The following is a 12,641-nucleotide window of genomic DNA, read 5'->3' on the forward strand; positions in this document are numbered from 1 at the left end:
CACATAAGGCAATTGTCATTCACTCCCTTAACACCTATAACTTGTGATAATATTATCGTGAATTGGAGTGAAAATGTGAAAAGAGGGGCTACTCGGAAAAATTTTCCTCCGGCATATTTTTCTTCCTATCGGAGGAATTTTTTTTAACTAAAGGAACATGTAAAAAGAATGAAAAACCCTTTTTCATCAAAGACAACGCACCTTGATAGTAAGTTTGGGTAAGGAAATTGAACTGGTTTCCATTATGTTTCGATTAATTTTCAATTATCTTTATCTAAAGAATTTGATTTTTTGATTAGTTTTCAGTTTTTACTGTAAGAAATAAGATTTATACCGAAGTGACCAAAACACATATGTATATTTGATATTCCTTTCGTCCATAAAAAAGTGTGATCTTTTTTGTTATTTTAGTTTATCCACAAAAAGTATAATATTTTCGTTTTGATATACATACATTTATATTTTTGGGATTAAGTTTGAGAATGACTATTTTCGTGAGAAATAAGAATGACGAATAAGTCAATATGTACAGTAAAATAAACTGCTTGTAATGCATTAATAGCCGCAATTCGGTTAATTTGTGAAATTTACACCATTACTAGGATTCAAATCCTGGTTTGAATTGTTATTCATGCATTACCAACAACATATTCATATCAATTTTCATTATCACATGCCACAACACATGTTCATTCTCATTAAAATAATTTCCTATATTTTCAATCTCAATTACACAACATTTATCAAAAATCCAATATGTAAAACACTCAAACCCGAAACCTAATACAATACTTTTTGTTAAACCCTTTGTGGGCGTTTACTTCGGAGAACTAGTCTTGATTGATAAAAATAATAAGGTTAATCACTTGTTTACTTTGATGAATTAAAATTTGAGATATCCCAAGAGCCTTGATTATTTCTATTGAAGCAATCTTACTTTTGAGGATGAAAATATTTCATGCATTTCACTAGTCATGTAAAATAAACATCTCCTTTATCTATTAAAAACACATCTCCCAATATTAAAATATGCATCTTTCAAACTACACCGCACTTATAGTGGACAAAAGCAGTATTTCTTATCATGTCATGCCATTATCATGCAACATCGGAGCACAATCTTGCCCGTATTGTGCAGTGGTTGTGCCCTAATTGTGCCGTTCATTTCATTAGCACGAAATTAAGCTACTTCCTCAAAAAGATATACATTCAAAAAAGGAGATATTTAATATTCTATACAAGTTAATCTAGACATCTCATCCAAAATGTCGAGAAAAATCAACCCCTATTTACTCAGGGTTATATTAATCAAGGGAATTGCAAAAAAGTAAGCTCCAGCTTCACTTTCCCCTCATAACACCATGCCACTACAATTTACAGTCATTCCCATTTGATAAAACCCCCTCACCACCACCACCACCACCACCACAGGCATTGGATTCCTCAACCGACTCCGGTGCTTCGACGTTGCAGTCAATACCTGTATCGGCTTTGGGAGGAAGGCTCTCCTCTTTGGGTGCATCGGTGTTGTCGAGACAAACCCCATTTTGAGAAGGTTCGCCATCAACAACATCATCTCCGCCATCTACGTTTGATGCAGCTCGGCATCCATTGTTCTTGCCTTGCTTCTCTTGAGCTGCAGCTTCAGCATGATCATCTGAACCAGATACAGTGTCTTCCTGGATGTCATGATGCTCAGGTCTGATTTCAATGCATCCAGTCGCTACAATCACAGAGCAAAATCTATTGGAAATTATGCTAAAACACGCACAGATATGCACACACATGCACGCACACAGACAAGCAGAAAAGGTTCAGTACCTGCAGACTCGTTTTGGCCTGATATTGGTTTCTGCAACATGTCTACCCCTGGGAACACGATCATGCTCATATACTTCATTTCTTGCCTCTTTGAATCTTCAAGGGGAAGAAAGCCAAATACTTTCGTCCATGTCTCGTTAAGTTCAGATATGGCGGGTATTACCAGTTTCTCGACACCAAGAGTGGAAAGAATCTGATAAGATATTATACATGACAATACCCAAAAAAACATATATCAGGAAAATAGATCATCGCAGCTGAACAACAAGAGAAGCAGACAAAAAATTTGCACACAAGAATACAAAATGATAGATGGCAAAGTGAGTTTATTTTATGAAAACACTGGCAGATATATTGATAGCAGTAGAAATTTGAGGAAGAAAACAGCAATATATCCCAGCCATTTTCAAAAAAATTACATGTTATATATCCCAGAATTTGTATTATAAACTAACCGCTGTCGACATTTATGGATATTTACCTACAAAAAGAAATATCGGGGGAACTTTGGATATTTTAACTGCAGCGTATAATACATGATATGAGATAAAGCTCAAAGCATACCGTTTCAACTGCAGTTAAAAGCCGGCCGCACATCCCTTGACGCCGATACATGAATCGAGTTCCAACAAAAGGCATCTCTGCTAACTGTTTCCCATGGATTCTGTTTTTCAGCAATCACATACAGGTTTTTGTCAGTAGACAAATACTAGTTAAGGATCTAAAAACAGGTTCCGAAAAAAAAAACTAAGTCTGAGAATTGAAAGAAAATACGAAGATACATCCGAGGAATCCCAAAGAGAGAAAAATTTATGTGCAGTTATCATTGACATGAACATTAAAAGAAACAATTCCATTTTATAAATATAATCATTTACCTCCATTATCCTTACCATAGCTGCTTCTCAAAAAAATATTAAGATGAATATAACATCAGATTGACTAATTTCAGGAATCCATGACAATTGGTGAAAGACGTTAAACAATAAAAGAAAAATCTATGCAAGAAACTGCAGATGAAAGAAATCAGATTAATCATTTATCACTGAAAACTGCAATTTCATCAAGTAAGATTCACATTTGCTTTGCTGGAAGAATCTTAGATAACATATATTTTTCACAAGGCTAACTCCTTCATGAATTGGTCAGCCAATATTAGACTTACTTCTTCACGAGGTACATATAAAGCACTGTCTAATAAAAACACAGATAAGGTAAAGAAAACATGTAAGTCCATACAGATTATAGTAGCAAATCAAAATGACTGACCTTATTGATGCTGCCGAGACAAGATCATCACCCTTCTCTAGAACGATTGTATAAAATCCATCATAATTCAACCGTCTAATATTGGACCTATGGAAAATAGGATACAGATTGAAGAATAAAATATCCAGTTTTATCTAAAATCAAATTAAAACAGTGCAGAGCCTGCTTTCATAATTAACTGGAACAGCAAAAGACTGGATACTAGCATATATACAAAAGAAAGTTCAACATGTCCTAATAGATGCCAATAGACAAACTCTTTACAGCACAGGCAAGAGGCTAAAATTGTTCTCTAAAACTATGGACTTCAATGTATACTCTTGTAGGTAACACTTTCATGCTTAACTTAGCTAAAACTCTGACCCTTCGGTGTAAAGCAATGAAATTTTGATTAGCCCCTTCTTTGTGTGTCTTTTTCTTTTTCAATGGTAAGCTCCTTTTGTTTTAATGGCTAAAAGGTGAAGATTATATAGTTCATGCAGAAACTGAAGCAATCTCATGAAGTGGATATCCATCAAATATTCAAATGTATATCAAATTACCATCTATTGAAACATATATTGACAAGTAAAGACCTAAGTGAGTAGAAGATATCATAGAAGCAGCAGTGAGCAGGAAAGCTTACCCGCAGCTGTAGACAACATTATGAATCATATTGGTTCCACTTCGCTCATCTATGATAGGCTCAAAACATTCATCCATAACAGAGAAAGCAACAGCCAACTTGGAATTGCTTTCTATCTTTAAGGAATTACCAAAAAGCGATGTGTCATCACTAATAACACGATGCTGAAGAATGGTATAGGAAAATTCTTCTCCCATTTCATGTCTAACACCAAGAAGATCCTGTAACCGATCCATGATCTGTAGATGAACAATGCTAGATATATCAGTGCCAAACTAATAAATGTCTTATAAATAATAATGTTTCACTGTCTGCTGAGGGCCTTAATTTCACTGGGAAATTTGGAACTGGAGCAATTCAAGCAGCAAAACAAATATATGATGTGAGGTGTAAGTAAGTGTCCTGAGTGAGTTTTTACAAATGAAACCTTGAAGTGAAGGAAATTGTATTTTGAGCTCCTGCGGGGAAGTCCATAAAACCAAAAGGCCTATGGCATTTTAAAGCACATAAATGCTTGATAGTGTATAAATGGCATCAACCTAGAGATAGGATAGGACCGATAAAAGGGTCTGTTAAGTCACGAGGTGACAAACGGTGGTAAACGAATATTGTTTTTCAAAAAGTCCAATTTAAGTCACTAGATGCACATGCCGGAAGAGGAATGCATAATGTTGTTACTTACAAAAATAAAAATCTAAAAAGTTAGGAAAAAACAACCGTCAATTTCACAGTCTAGTAAAGACCTCTTAGACAGCTAACTACTCCATTTGTTATTCACATTCGATGCATCCTATTTTTGTTTCAAGATGAAGGCAATTCAAGGACCGAAATTCATATCTGGTCAATAGGTTCTTGACTTCCTAGAACAATGTAAGTTTAAACAATAAATGTTATCATGTCACTAAAAATCCTGGCACATAAAAAGACAAGTGAAAAGGTAACCGAATATCTTAGTATCCTTTTGGTGTGTTACACATACTAATTACTGAAATTATCTCCAACACTCATGCATTAAATATAAGTATATCTCAGCATATACCAGAGGTACATTGCTTTATAAGCAGCAATATCACAGGTGGAGTAAATATTCTCTGAATCGATATCACAAGGTAAATATTCTCTGGATGCCGAAAGTAATTGAATTGTGAAAGCAAGCAGTAAGTACCATTAAGCATTGTTTCCCACAAAAGGAATTATTTTCATCATGAAAATCTTCAGCTATTGTCTCGTTGGTGCAATGCAAGTGAACTGCAGAGAGTTAGAAGTCATGAATAATCAGTTCAGAAGTAACTATTACATAAGCTATGAACAAGGAAATGACAAGTTCAGGGACCATTTGGCAACATGAAGGCGTGTATTAAGCTTACATTTTTCCTCGCATAGACGGCATGCCAACAATTCAGACGATAAATTGTGTTCATCGTCACTGGTTGAGGTACTTTCACATGCAGTCCCACAAAACTTGCATGAACAGAAAACACAGTACCAATCTCCAGAAGGAATCTGCAGAAATTGAACTTATGAGAGCAGGACCACTAAAATTCAGGAAAAAGTAATGGGTCATACTAAATAGTAAACCCATTTCAAAGTTTAGGCTGGAGTAAATTAAATTACAATAAATATCACAGCCAATTTCATCATTTCAACACAAATGAATGATACAATACGTAGCATGTTCGGAAGAAATGTACATTATATAACAATCATTTGGTGTTTATGATTACAAGGGAATACTAGGATAGTAACAAACTCCAGAATGTTGAGAATGATATTTGTAAGAACATGTACAAAATCAAGTTTGGTTGTCCGTGTAGATATTGCAAATCGCATTTAATAGGTGATGGCAAAGAACAAAGATGTAGAAAAAAACAAAAGCTGATAAGAGGGGTCATGCATTCATACTTCAATACGCAAACAGCTGTTATGGAAAGTCGATGGACAACCATCGCAACAGATCAAGTCACCACCGTCGCCACACACATTACACGTGTCATCATTTGGATCATCCCCTTCCACATCCACACAAACAAATTCAATCTTATCAGTTTCCACATGTTTTTCCCAGGAATCTACTAAGCACTGGAGCAGAGAATTCCCTGAATCCAAATATATATTCCGAAATGATTTTCCAGGTGTCTTTTCAGCATGAGACTCAAAGCCCTGTATTGTATGAGTTATATTACAGCAATCACAACAGATTCCGTCCTTCGTGATCTTCCCCTCAAGTAGCATCCGTTTACTCCTTCCTCTCTTATACTCCACCTTTCCACCAAGAGGTACAGTTCCCAAATCAATCATCCACGCAAGCAAAGTGCGTTTTCCTTCATATAACTCATAATCAGATCCATTCCTAGGTTTACGAGCCAACAAAGTCCGTCTTGATTTAACCTTCCCATCTGATGATCTACTTTTAGATGATGACTCCTTCTTAGTAGCTCTTTTGATAGTCCTTCCTGTGGCATTCTTCTTTTTACCTTTCTTTTTGCCTTGCTCGGTGACTCTGAACAGCATCCTAAGTGTCTCCTCTGGGATAGGAGTAAATGCTAAAACATCATTATCATCCGCGTCTCCCTTATCAATCTTCTCCTTAAGCTTCCTATAAGCCAATGTCACCGACCAGTGAGTTCTTCCATCCCGGTCAACATAGACAGCATCCTGGTACTCTTTGGTTAGTCTCTGCCTGTATTCAACAGACCATCCAGCCTTCTTAAGCATAGCAACTATTTGATCCCTAATTAATTGCTTCCGTTCCCTTAAACCCATTTCCTTACCTTCAGCGTGTTTTTTTGCCTGTTTGTTCTTTTTCTGCTGCACAACACCATCCGTCAAATCACTTGTGCCAACCTTTATTCTCTTTGACTGAACCCTATCTCCAGATCCGTTACGTTCTCTACCTCTCTTGACATTTTTATTCTTGATTGCCAACCCTACATCCTCATTCGCTGCCTTTAGCGACCTTTCCCCCTTTTGCGCAATACTTGGCCTTCCTCGACCTCTACCACCCCCATTACTTCTAGTATCAACCTTCTTCTGTTGCAAATGTTTCTTATCCAATGAGAAAGCCACACATTCACTATCTACTTTCCGAGGCCTCCCGCGCCTAGCCCTCTTCATATTACCTGAACTCTTCATATTACCTGAAGGCGAAACACCATTTATAACTTTCTCTTTGGGGGGCCTCCCCCGCCTCTTCTTCTGATTACTCGACAAGGAAACCTCACATTTAATTTCTGTTTTGGGAGGTCTACCCCGCCTACCCTTCTTTTTACCCTTTTTCTTTGAAACAGTCGCCTTTTTTTTACCCACAGACTCCATCACCGGCACTTGCGGTTCGTCCTTGTCGTCCATATTCACTATTTCCATCTTAATCACTTGTTTTTCACCATCACTCATGGCAACCGTTCTTGACCTCAAAACCCTACCAGTTTTAGGCAGACCATCAGCCCCCTCATTCCCCTTATGATTCGTATTACTCTTCTCAGCCCTTTTTCTTTTCCTCTCAACCGGTGGTTCCTTGTTCAGATCAATCAACTCATCTTCAACTTCTCCGCTCCCTTCTCCCACCTCAATCGACATTTTTTACTATTTCCTGCCCGCGGAAAAACACAAACAGTAACGTAAACCCAAGGGAGAAGAAATACGAAACGCACACCCCAAAAAAAAAAAAAAAAAAACAAAGCACTCCAATCATCACACAATTCGACCAAACAGGTACAACTAAAACACCGAAATCATGAAAAACAAAGATAATCTTACCAATGGAGCAGAGGAAATATGCGCAGAAAAATGTAACGGAGGCGATGCGTACAGATTAGCTGTATCTATATGCTGTAGCTTCTGCAGAGAGAGAGAGGGGCAGACAGGGTTTAGTATTTTTTTAAAGTGTAATGGGGGATTTTAGGGACAGCGATTTACATTTATTGTTGCAATTCTTTTAAATTTATACCTTTGTGGGGGGTGAAACTGTAATTTTGCCTCCTACGACAATACTGAAATTTTCCCTCCATTATTGTTATTTTCCTCATTAAAAATATTTTTGAATTTCAGAAGCATCGTTGACTTGTTTGGACTCTGCCATTTCATCCGATTTGGAGCTCCTTACATTTAATTAAATATTTTTTGGATTAACAAAAATAAACCCATGTCAGTGTGTCATGTTTCACAAAAATTAAACTTCATTTGTTCGTAACCTAAGAAAGAGACTTGTCAAAATTGATATGTACAATATATTTTTTTTTTGTAAATATATACTCCAGTATAAATTGAGATTTAAAATATAAGGGAGCGATTTCTAGAAAAATAAAGTGTAATTTAATTATGAACGAAGCAGTAACAAAATTTAAACATAGGAAGTAATGCTATGAAAATAATATAGACAGATGCTCATTTCCTGAAAAAGATTAGTTATTCTCTGTTTTTTGTTAGTGTTGTTCGTTATTTCGATTTCTTTTTCTTGCATCTTATTTCTGTAAAGTGTTGCAATACAATTATCCTATGTCAGGATAAAATTGTTACTATAATTTTAAACGCATTAATTTGATCATTCATTGACTCTGTGATCTGATAAATGTGACATGATAATTTCTTACATTTCTTTACTGCCTATTAGTATGGTTGGTTATAAGTTGATAAGGATATAATAGGACAAACTAACGTATTTAATAGTTTTGTCACAATTCTATTAGTGTGATCAAACATGGTATTCCATATGGATTCAATTTATGCATGATAGTTGCATGTCACCACGTATAACTTCTAATTTTTACAAGGGAGTTGTGGGGCCCTTTAGCGCTATTATTATATTACATGATTTTATCTGATTAAAAAATTATAACAAATATTTCATTATCATATAGTATAAGAGTAGATGCATTATCCATTTTTATTTACACGTTGATGGCATGATGAAAAGATGTTATTAAATCACGTGTTTATGACGTTGTCACGTCGTCAATAGTAGTAAATAAAAATATTCAAATTTGTGTGTAAAATCATATCTCAGATACTTCTAAGATTGGAAGGGTGCAATTTTGTTTTGTTGGATGTGAATAATTCTTTGAAACATCTATAGCATGGCCCTTTCTTTTTGAGGGGCTTCTATAGCATGGCCCTTGAAAATGCATCCAAGTATAGACTTTTATAGAAAAATATCTAATTATTTAGAATAATATACTTTTGTCCCTAAAAAAAGGGCTAAGTATCAAATACACCCCTAACATAGAGTCCTTTATCACGTCTATCACCCTATGATCGAGGTCGGTTCAACTAAACCCCCAAAGTCCTTAATTTCATGCAATTAGCCCCTCCGACTTAATGACCGTTTAACACCGTTAGGGCAGAGGGTTTAATTGCACCAAATTAAAAATTTCGGGGGTTTAGTTGAAGCCAAGTCGAGTATAGGGTGCTATACGTGATACGAGTATCTTCCCGTCGACCGCGGTGGCGGCGAACTTCTTTCTCGGAAAGGTCATCCCGGCCTTGGGCACCAGCGTCCCTGTCCACATGTTGCACCGCAACATTGCCATTCGGTTGATGATATATATTTAGGCCAATTGAGACCAATCGAAAATGCGAGAAGAGAGAGAGGTAGGTGGAAGATGGTGTGGTGGAGGAGGTGAAAGGCGGGGGAGTTGAGGAGGTAGGCCCAACGGCAACAACAGACGGAATGGAAAGAATGGAGGGTGTAGTGAGGGACTCTAGAGAGGCATTCTTGGACAAAGTCACCGGGGAGGCTCGAAATGGTGGTGTCGGCGCCGCCGATTGTGGTGGTGGAGAGGGTGGAGGGATGGTAGGGCTGTTGGGGGTGGGGGAAGCAGGATTTCATCAGCCGTGAGAAATGTCGGGAGGTGCACGCGCGAGTCAGAGCTCGATGTTGCGGCGGCGACGGCGGTGGAGACGTGTTTCGAGCGAGTTTCCGGCGAGCTTGGCAAAGAAGAAGGTGTGGGTCCCACCAACGAAATAAAAAAATTAAAATAGTTAACGGTGTTAAACGGCTGTTAAGTCGGAGGGGCTAATTGCACGAAAGTAAGGACTTCGGGGGTTTAGTTGAACCGACCTCAACCATAGGGTGCTAGACGTGATAATGACCTCTATGTTAGGAGCGTATTTGATACTTAACCCAAAAAAGAATAATAGTACAACTATATTTTTTAGTGCAGGCTTTACTTTATGCGAGTTCTCGTCCTTTTCTCATTTTCGGAGTTCCTGTTTTTTCAATTATTATTATTATTATTATTATTATTATTATTATTATTATTATTATTATTATATTTTTTAATAAGACAATATATATGTCTTATTTTTTGCTCTTTAGAGCTACAGAATTTCATTTGAGTCCTCTTTCAACAAAAAAAGTTATAGCATTCACGTTTCAAATAATTCATATATTTGCCATATATTTGTAAATGTATGTTGCAATAATTGGTTGTATTCGTGCATTTGATTTTGTAATATGATAAATCATAAATATGACAAAATCCCTCACATAAAGTTCAACCTGCAATGGACTTGGCTCATTATGCATTCTTTTTAATTGAATGACAATAGTGCATTAAATATAATATTATCGAATAATTATTTTAAATCTACTTTTGCATGCGCCGTGTGCTACATGACTATCAATATTCACTTCTATAATGGTTGACGTTTGAGATCGTATTGTATACTCCCTCTGTCCCACTTTAATTGGCCCACTTGTCTTTTTTGTTTGTCCCACTTCAATTGGCACTTTCCAAAAATAGCATGTGATCCCTACCTTCTCTACACACATTAAACAAATGGCCCCCACCCACTTTACACACTCAATCCTTTATTCTTAATCTACGTGCTCAAAGTAAAAGTGCCAATTGAAGTGGGACGGAGGGAGTACAAATTATCACAAGTCACAACGTGACTAAAACAAATGTTCTAAAACTATAATATTTTTAGAATATTTTTTTATGCTTTTTAGGAGGAAAAGTTTATTATGTTTCAGCGTGTGATCCATGTAATCGACTTTAGGTAATGAGGTAAAAGTTTAAAATTTCTAGTTATTGCTATCAGAGAATTCGTGTACACTAGAAAAATGAAAAAAAAAATTGCATTAACTGTAAAATAATTGTAAATCAAATATAAAATTATAGAACATTAATGAACTTGCATTATACATAGGCCTACATATATCAACACTCTATTTCCTAGTCCAAACTATTTCTCACTTTCTCTGTTTTTTCTTTTGTTTCATATAGACAAGCCCAAACTTAAGTTAAACAGGAAAAGCACAACTCTTTCTCTCCCTGTCTCTCTTTCTTAGCCCATCACAAAATCTTTGGAATTAAATTAAATAAAAATAAAAGGTTAATTGTTGATAAAACGATGAAATTTGGTCCAATTCTAGTTTGTCACATAAATTTTAAAATTTGAAGTAAAATACATGAAGTTTCAATTTTATTTTTTTTTTGATTTGGCAATCAACATCTTTTTATTTTACCAAGTCAGCTTCAATTTTGACCAAATTTGATCTCATGGAAAAATGAAAAAAAATAAAAACTTCATGTATTTTACTTTAAATTTTAAAAATCGTATGACAAACTAAAATTGAACCGAAAAAAAAAAAAAAAAAACTAAAACTGAACCAAACTTCATGATTTTAACGATAATTTACCTAATATAGTTTCTAAAACTGCATAAAATGGGCTCACAATAATTCTAGGCCCATTAAGTAAGTTGGAAAATTGTCTCCCATTTTATTCATTCCGTAGAGTTTCTTATATGGCATTTCTTCTTCCCCAATAAGTTAGTGTTAGAAGACTATTTTTAATGGCGACTTTCGTCCGATCCAAATTAATTTAAATTGCAACAAAATATTTTATTTTTTTATCGTTCACATATAAATCTACAATCTGTATAATCATAACTGATCACCTACCCACCGTGGACATGCATAATGCGTCCATCATGATGTGACAATTGTAATTATAGTAAGATAATTTTAATTAGAGTAAGATTTATTAGTTATCTTTCCTAATTAAAATTGTGACATCAGTGGTGGGCACGTTATGCTTGCCCACGGTGGGTAGTGATCGGTTCTGTCTGTATAATTCCTACTTTCATCCCCGACACCAATTCAACCTTCTTTTTTTCCTTTCTCTTTCCATTTTACGCTATTTTTGCTATTTTTAATCGTATGTATAATAAATTATTTTATATTTGCACGTTATGTCAAATACATATTCAGAAGTAGGAATATCAATTCAACTAGGAATATCAATTAACGCAAAATTTATGAACTAACTTGAATAGATTGATAATCCGAAAATGTTAGAGTTGAAATTTTTTAGTCCGATAAATTTCAGCCCAAATAACTCGTAAGTCGTAACTGAATAATTCGACAATCCGATAAGATTGGCCCGAAAATAATCTGAGCCCTATAGAGTTGACACAAAAGCAATGTGTTCGCTTGATTATATTCTAATTTTCTCCTTATTTGATTTTTCAACTTCAATACATTGCTTCGAAAGTTATACTCATCATTTCACTTCTCTGTGTTTTAATCTAATCCTTAACATATAAATTTAGATGTAAACATTAGAAAATGATAATTCTTTGAGAAAAATGTGTGTGCACCTCATACCTATAAAAGTTGCATATTAGTTACTGTAAGTCAATATTAAAATATCAATTATTTATTGTTCTATTTGTTTGTTACAAATATAAAATGTCAAGAGAAATATCAATTAGTTATTTTTTTATAAATTTTTTCGAACTCGGTTAGCTCAATAAATTAGCCCGAAATTCGAAAATTTAGAGTTAGAGTTGAGAATTTATAGCTCAATTTTTTAAAACTTGTATAGCCCGCAACCATATAGCCCAAAATCTAATAAGCTGATAAGTTCATAAATAATTCCCAAAATATAAATGATAAACAGAAATAACAAACGACACAGGA

The 12,641-nt window shown here is 35.3% G+C and overlaps 1 protein-coding gene across 2 annotated transcripts; it reads right to left on the reverse strand.

The window, feature by feature from the left end:
• Positions 1 to 1,189: 1,189 nt before the first annotated feature.
• On the reverse strand, positions 1,190 to 7,630 carry LOC131011899 (increased DNA methylation 1-like). Of its 2 annotated transcripts, none has more exons than XM_057939798.1 (9): positions 7,472 to 7,630; positions 5,618 to 7,304; positions 5,083 to 5,218; positions 4,881 to 4,963; positions 3,716 to 3,954; positions 3,091 to 3,177; positions 2,386 to 2,485; positions 1,822 to 2,014; positions 1,190 to 1,723 (listed from the first exon to the last, which is right to left on the reverse strand). In XM_057939798.1, the coding sequence occupies exons 2-9, from the start codon at positions 7,289 to 7,291 to the stop codon at positions 1,368 to 1,370; spliced, it is 2,868 nt and encodes a 955-aa protein (XP_057795781.1). In that variant the 5' UTR covers positions 7,292 to 7,304; positions 7,472 to 7,630; the 3' UTR covers positions 1,190 to 1,367. The 2 variants fall into 2 exon arrangements, with proteins under 2 accessions (XP_057795781.1, XP_057795782.1); XM_057939799.1 differs by having other exon boundaries at positions 1,609 to 1,743; positions 7,472 to 7,612.
• Between the last annotated feature and the right edge of the window lie 5,011 nt (positions 7,631 to 12,641).

This window comes from Salvia miltiorrhiza, chromosome 2 (assembly GCF_028751815.1).
Source record: "Salvia miltiorrhiza cultivar Shanhuang (shh) chromosome 2, IMPLAD_Smil_shh, whole genome shotgun sequence".
Taxonomy (NCBI): domain Eukaryota; kingdom Viridiplantae; phylum Streptophyta; class Magnoliopsida; order Lamiales; family Lamiaceae; genus Salvia; species Salvia miltiorrhiza.